The 8,057-nt window shown below is 40.0% G+C and overlaps 1 protein-coding gene across 1 annotated transcript; it reads right to left on the minus strand.

The window, feature by feature from the left end:
- Positions 1-709: 709 nt before the first annotated feature.
- si:ch211-261a10.5 (potassium channel subfamily K member 13) lies at positions 710-4,526 on the minus strand. Its single transcript, XM_041940776.1, has 2 exons — positions 4,190-4,526; positions 710-1,515 (listed from the first exon to the last, which is right to left on the minus strand). Exons 1-2 carry the CDS (start codon positions 4,524-4,526, stop codon positions 710-712), a joined length of 1,143 nt encoding a protein of 380 aa, XP_041796710.1.
- Positions 4,527-8,057: the final 3,531 nt, after the last annotated feature.

Here is an 8,057-nt window from a genome sequence, read left to right on the forward strand (position 1 = left end):
CACTTATCAGATCATTAACCCAAAAGAATTTGTTGGCCCTTGATCTAATGTTAAAAAGAAATCGTTTCAGATGTTTCTGTGACAGGAGAGGAGACCAGCTATTTACGATGTGTTTGATCATGCTCCCAACTGGAAGGCTTCATGGTCTGTCTCTCATTACTATTGCTACATTGACATTGACAATATCTGAACAAATAACTTCCTTTAGCCAAGTAGGAAGTAGACTTCCAAGTGAGCATTCAAACCACACTTGCAGTACAATTATATTATGTTCACCTATGTGTTGAAAATATACTTAAATATACTTAAAATGATGTGAAATTAAAGTAAACTATAATTAAGCATGTTAGAAGTGTATTACAAAGGAATATTTCATTAATTTCACAAGTTCACTTTATTACTATTAAAACAGTGTGATTAAGACTGAAGTACACTGAAGTACAATTTCTAATACACTTGCAATAAAGTACATGTTTTATAAGTGCTTTGAAATACCACTTTATGTACTGCAGAATTAGCAGATTCATTTCTAATATATGCATGTAGAACTTGTTAACATCTATTTTGAAGTACACTTTTTAAACGTATATGTCAAACCTACTTTAAACTAAGCACAAAAAGTAACAGTGTACTTGTAATTACTTTTCTGTACTTAAATTATGTTTCTAATACACTAGAGTACAGTATTTTTGACTTGGGCTGGCATGAATTACTTTCTTTCCGTATAAATGACTTTCTTATCCTTGTTTTGCAGACTTTTGCACACTGTTTCCACTTTAGCCTCATCGCAAAGGCATTTACTGACAGCAGTTGGAACACTGGAGTGCCACACCTTGCTGTGGCCTGAACTGGAAACTACTTGCACCTGCTGTTTATACCCAGTGGTTTCCTCACAATAACATACAGGTGGCTCAGAGTCAGAAGAGCAGAGTTTAAACAGAGGTCTGAGTTGTAGTTTGTAGTGGCAGACACTCCTATACATCCGGACCAGCGTCTTCAGCATCCAGTTCAGTCCCTGTTTGATGATCACAGACATGGCGTTAAAGAGGGAGTAAGTGCAGCACACCCCCAAGAGCATTAGGAGGCAGTTTGTGACCTGGTACACCCAAGTGTCCTCATGGTGCTCTCTCTGGCTACTAACAAAGTCCCCAAAGCCTACTGTGCTGAATGCCACAAAGCAGAAGTACAGCGACTCCAAGTAAGTCCAGCCCTCCATGGCTGAGTAGAGGGACGCAGCCCCACATGCAACCAGCAGGACAGCAACCAAAAGGATGAGTGTGACTTGGTGCACAGACGGTTTCCATTGTTCATTTCTGTTACCCTCAATCTCTCTGCCCTCCAGATCGCTGTGTCCAGTTCTCCGTCTGCGGCACCTGAATATCGGGAGGCTCAGGAACGTTATGACTTTTTCCAGGAAGAGATTGAAGAACAGTACGGTAGCCGAGCAGCCCAGCAACCCATAGAAGACAAGCAAGACCTTCCCCATCGCAGTGGATGGGGTCGTAACTCCAAAACCTATGAGGTTAAGAGTGTATTATGAATGTCTGACAAGTGATCATATTTTATATACACAAAGGATGTTAAAAGTTTAAGTTGTTGTATTTCGAGTTATAGAGGGAGGGTTTACAGTTTGGAATTACCAGACGCAAAACACATGTAAAAGTGAATGTTTATGAAATATTTAGAAACGCTATCAAATTTGCTTATTTACCTGCAAACTTATTTCTTAATTTTCTGGTCCATAATATATGATGGAGTTATTGTGGTTCCCTGAACTATAGCGTGACCTTTGTGACCTGCAAAGGCTCAGTGGAAACAGGAGTGTGATTCATAGTCCAAAGTAAAAGTTCATGTACATTCTAGGGATAGACAAAAGGCACAGTGAATAAAAACAGGCAAATTTAGTTAACAGGGTCAGGAAAGAAAAGCATTTGAAAAATGTGGGCTGCTAAACTAATTTCCAGTTAAACTGTTATTTGTTATATTTCTTCTTACGTACTGTCTCTTTGCTGTACAGGAGATGATCAATTGTTCACAGTTGCTTGGCATTGATACAGTACACACATAATGGTTTCCTGTCACGTCCTTATCATTAAAAATAGTCATGTAAACAATATCACCCTTTCCCTTGTTCAAGTGTGTCTTTTCCCTCCCTGTGTTGCACATGTGTTCCTCTGTAATGTTCCTGTGGTTTCACCCACTCTATCCGCCTCCAAATTTATGAATGTCAGAGGAAGCGGATGAGAGAAAATACTTTTTTAGATACTGTCTTAAATCCGTTTATGGAATGCACCGCACTCACAGGGACTGACCACTGCAGTGCTGCGATGACCATACCTCCAAATCTGTAGCCTAGCATGCTAGCAGCATAGCAGTATGGATGGCATTGACTCTCTGTTGGTTGGTTGATTGGTCGGTCCATCACTTATATCCAGACTCAAACAGATTTCTATCAAATTTTGCGGCTAGAATCGCAGTGCCCAGAAGATGAATGCAAATTGCTTTCGTGCCAGCAGCAGGTTAATGTTTTCCTTCATCCTGAGAACTATCACAACACCTATCCACCTATTGTGGATTGGCACAAATGTATGTGCAGACACTCATGGTCGCCAGAGGATGAATCATTCATCCTTTCCCTTTCGTTCACTTGAGTTGACATTTGTGCTTTGGACAGAAATTTCTAATGGATCAGAATTTTAATTGGTCTTCCCTTCGGTTTGGTTGTCCCACCAGCCCCAGCTGGACTTCAATTCAAGCTAGCAAATGTAAACATGCTGACATTCAAGACCAGGCATCTCAAACCGGTTCCATAAAGGGCTGCGTGGCTGCAAGTTTTCATTCCAACCAAGAAGGAACACACCAGGCTGGAATCAATTAATCAGCTGATCTCAGTCTTCAGCTGATAACTAAGTGATCCCTTGATGTTGATTGGTTGGCCTGATGTGCTCCTCCTGGGTTGGAATGAAAACCTGCAGCCACGCGGCCCTTTATGGAACCGGTTTGAGATGCCTGTTCTAGACCAAGTTGTTCTACATGCTAAACAACATACAGATGTAAGCATTTAGCTTGTGACGCCGCTGTGCCCACGTACAGCTGTCTGGTGACGCAGTCTTATTTTAATTGCCACAGTCTTTATTATTCAAAAGCGGTTTGTTGTCGAGGTGGTCTGACAAAGCAGTACTGACAAAAAATTCCAGCCACATGCAACTAGCTATCACAGAGTTTTATACAAGTCCTACAGAAGACAATAACGGATCAAATGAATACAATTTTAGGTCATCTGTGATAATAAACTGTACGCAGTTACATTTAAATATCCACACAACTTCTTTTATGATAATAGTAGAGAATTTCGTACATACTAAGGTAACACTTTCCTTGCTACATTAAAGTGAACGTCACTGAAAAGGATATTGCTTATGCTTTTCTTTGTGCGTAGCTCATGATTTCATAGATACGTCTTGAAATACGTGCTGAAAGGAAGGAAGGAAAGGCAGCCCATTAAGGATGGAATACAAATGTGGGCGCAAACTGGAGAAATGTCAAATGTTTGGTCTTGGGAAACAAAAAAGTTCATCAGGAAGTCTCTTTCAGAGCCACCTATCCTGGATGTGAATATGGAAGTTGTTTTAAAAAGGAAATTGATCCAGACTCAGTGCCGTTTGTCCCTCAGTCCCTCAGTGACGGGGACTGCCTGTAGATAGTGGATACAGCTGGAAGGCTGTAAATTGATTCACAGAGATGAGGCTGGTTAAATTCTTACCTTGAAGACATGCTTGTCCTCTATAGGTTCTGGTGTAATATTGATTTTGATGAATTGTTTGAAACATCTTTCTGTCATGGGCTTCCTCAAAACGATGGCTTCATACTATGCCCTGTATAATTAGTGCATATGATATCATTGTGTAAACAAGTGGTGGCTGTAGCTGTCATGATAACACAGCCTTCACTGGGTAATGGGGTATGTCTCACATAATTTCTGAAAACTACAGTACTTATAAATGTACAGCCTGAATTTTAAAAAAAGTTGGGATGCTTTTTTGAAATGGGTTGTATGAATTCATCTTTTCAAGTTCTGCACACCAAATTTAACTGTAAAATCACGAGTGTATTCAATTTACGGTTTCACAACTGTTAGTTTGTGGTTTGTGGATTGAACAGCAGATGGAAACCACTCTTCTTGACTCACCAATGGTGGAAACTACAGTTCCCACAAAATAGAAAGCACCTGGGATGTCCCATAGGGCCCTGCCTCGCTCTGTCCGGATGCCTGCAGTCCTAGCCTCTTCATAGTGACGCAAGAGAGATTTCAGGTCTTCACAGCTAATGTTATGCTCATGACTGAAGTCTGTTAGCCTCCTTTCCCAGAGCTGGTGGGCCTGTAGCTCCGCTGGTCTCTCCAAGGAAGAAAATATGGCAGCACCAGCCAGCATGTAAAGAGCAATGAGTACCCAGAGCAGGTAGAACAGAGCGCTTTCCCTGCTGGGGATGAAGGATGGGCAGCAGCAGGAGGAGTCCGTCTTCATCGTCACTTGTGAAGCCCGCAGATGGATTTTCTTCCTTGTGTGCTGTAAAACAATTGAATGAGCAACAGCAAAAAGATTAATTTGCTGAGTTGTTACCGTCAGCGCAGGTGTTACAGCACAGAACCGATTCCTTCTTTCTCTGTCAGTTTTTATCTACTTCATCTGTCCAACTCGAGCTTTTTCAATGCAGTTTATACGACAAGTTTCTCCTCCTGAGAGCGTGTTGTTAATTGTTACATCTGCAGGTGGCTGTAACAGTGGCTTTCTGTGTATGGCTACTGCTTATCACCAGCTCAGTAATCAATTCCTTGCTTTTATGAGTCCCAGACATATGCTAACATATGCCCTCCTGCTCTCCCGTAGTCTCTTTTGGTCAACATACAACAGACACCATGTTCCACTGCCCGAGTTTGTTCCAGAGATACAGATTATTATGATTTCAGGTCCAGCCTCACTATTATCAGTGTCAAATTATTCCATTTACTTCTTATATGATAGGGGAATATAATAATATGTTTAGAATGTGTTTAGTTTAGTTGTTTATTATTATTGCTCTTGAAGCACCAGCCAATTGAGCAGTCTCGTGTCATGTTTTGACTGAGTCTGGACACAAAATATGTTGGCCACAAACTTTGTTATGGCTTCTTTTGAATAACCATTCATAATGGCATGTTAAGTATGTTGGTTTCTCCCGAACAGCTGACATTTTCCCCACAGCCCTGTTATGTAGACATTCCAGTCTGCAACATGAACAGGTCTCACAATCGGAATGTGTGACTGTCTGACTGAGATGGAACAATATATAACAGTCCCAATTTAGAACAAGTGGGTAGATATCAAGACTTGATACATGTTATTGTGATATTTGTCTGCTTCCTTCCCCGTCCCTTGATTATTCTGAATTACAGTAAGTAGTCTGTCACTCCATGACAGTTAACCACATATTAGTGGAAGAGGAAATGACTTCAGTTATTTTGCTCGAGACAACAATAAAATTCTTACTGGGTACCTCTAACAGGACAAATACGCTGGTACAAGCCAAGACGTTAAGTTATTGTCTATTTAATGATTATTGTGAATGGTGATCTTGCACAGTAACAAGAAACGTAACGATGGGAAACAGATTACATTTCATTGCCTTGTATGTTGTGTATTGTGTCCTTCAATGTTATGCATATTTTTATTGTTATATATTTATTAGCTCCATCTAACAATGTACTGGGTTTTTTATGTTTTAGTATTTTCTCTGTCTTTTTATTGCTGCTCTACATGTGTGCATTTTTAAATGCTTAGTATTAATTATTATTAATATGGTGCACAAAGTTAGGGTTAGGGGTGTTCAGTGTTAGGCACTGTAAGTATGAAACAGTTCATTTGTAAAATGATCTGAACGAACTGGAGAACAGTAGTTTTGGGGTTTAACAACAACAATTATCAGACAAACAAAACTGATCTCAGAGAAAAGCTTTTACCTGTTTGCATATCATATCATATCATAAACAACTAGAAAGCTCAGGGAGCACAGACCTCTGCAAAGGCTGACAGGCCACTCTCCTATGATATGCAGATCTGAGCCTGCAACCACCATATATGTCTGGCTATTTTCCCAAAACTATTAGAATTATGTCAAAATATGGTTGAGCCTATGAAGCTTAATCTCACCTGTGCCCATGTTATATATTTCTAAACTGGACATATTATGCATTTAAGATATGTGCATTTATTGTGCCATCTCGCAATGTTGTGAATTTGTGTGTTCGACCTGTGATTTTCGTCTGCTCCAACATTTAATGGGTTCTTCCTTGGCCCATTCTACACGCCTCCACCAAGTTTTATGAAAATTGGACCTGTAGTTTCTCTGTAACCTATAATCAAACAAAAAAACAAACCAAACCAAGTCAAATACTGTGCATATGCTGTGCAGGCATATTGATGTTTGGACAATATACAGTGGAAAGAGCTATATGGAAATCACTCACAAATGACAGTGTTTATCAACTTACTTTATGAAAAGCATGCAGTGATTTAAGCCAAGGTCATTTTCATTACCCTACAGTGACGGGACACCATCATAAGTTATGAACATTGTCAATGTGAGAGAAAGCTCCTTTATCACAATATATGACAGGGCTACGCTGCTTGTTCATCTCTTTACACTGTAATTACATTGTAGTTACAGGGTACGTAGGCTGTAAAATCAAGCGGCCCTTTATTTTCCAATTATTTTGCTATGTAATTCTGTGGCACGCTGGAAAGTGTGCTCACATTATGTGATTTAATAATGTATAGTTTTCCTTTATATGTTGATGTAAAAAAGCGTTTTTCTGTTAACTGTATGTACATTTGTGTTGGGGGCTGTATTATAGTTCTTTCCACAAGGGGGCGCCGCCTCCCTTGTGAGATGGCTTGGCTTGGCTGGTAGCCAGCTCTTGTGTCAGTATGACAGAAGTGAGGCACAGAAGCACATGTTGCCTGTCTCATCATTTCCCTGATTTACAAGGTAAGGGCTGGATTTGTAGGTACATATCTCTTTTGCAATTACAATAAATACTATTAAATGGAATACAAAATATCTTAATCTGACCTTCAAATACAAACAGTACATATGACATTAGTTTATTCTGTTAGATCTGTGTCTCCTGAAGCCTCTGGATAATGTTGAATGTTTGAAGAGGCTGCAGCTTTATAAGATAAGATAAACTTGATCTCATCTTATAAAGCTGCAGCCTCTTCGAAGACATCTGCAGGTCATCAGTATTATGCACATTTGTTGGTGCACTGTTTGAACCTTTTTCCTTTTACCTACTTTTCAAGCAAGCAGAAAAAAAAGACATGAGAGCTGATGCTGCACATTCCCTCTCATAACCCTTCCTCCAACCTTCCCGTAAAACACTTTTGAGATCCGCCTTACATTGAGATTCCTGGAAGATAGGTGTATGTGCCAAATGAGTTGCCAGTTCGTATTGGAGCCATTTCAGGACAGGATCAACTTTATACAGGAGGCACAGATGTAACACAGAATAAACTAATGTCATATGTACAGGACAGAGTGAGAGTCTCCGGGGCCTGCTACGTGCTGTGAGGCATGGATGTGTTAAAATGTTGTGTTCCACGGTAGCAAGTTCAATCAAAATGATTCTGGGCGACGTGGAGATTCCAAGTAAAGGGTGGACTGAATCGCTCAAATATCGGATGTTCTGACGTTCAATAGGGCAGCCATGTGCACTGTCCATGAGCACGGTATACTGTCTGCATAGAAATGTAGTGCTCATAGAGTCATAATTACACTATAGTTGAATAACAGTCCTTTCAAGAGCTATGAAACAGGGAGTTCATTTGAGAGAATGTTCGCTGTCAACGCCAGCAGGGTTTGAATGAAGTGTGTAAATCACTGCATTGATAGTAGAAGGAAAATTTGGCATTTCAGTGATGACATTATTTTTGTTTGTTTTTTGATGAAACCTGTTTGGGTGTCATGATTCATGAAAATTCAGCTTTGGTTCATGTCTAGAGGCTCAAGCTTTTTTGTAT

This window comes from Chelmon rostratus, chromosome 7, assembly GCF_017976325.1.
Source record: "Chelmon rostratus isolate fCheRos1 chromosome 7, fCheRos1.pri, whole genome shotgun sequence".
Classification (NCBI taxonomy): domain Eukaryota; kingdom Metazoa; phylum Chordata; class Actinopteri; order Chaetodontiformes; family Chaetodontidae; genus Chelmon; species Chelmon rostratus.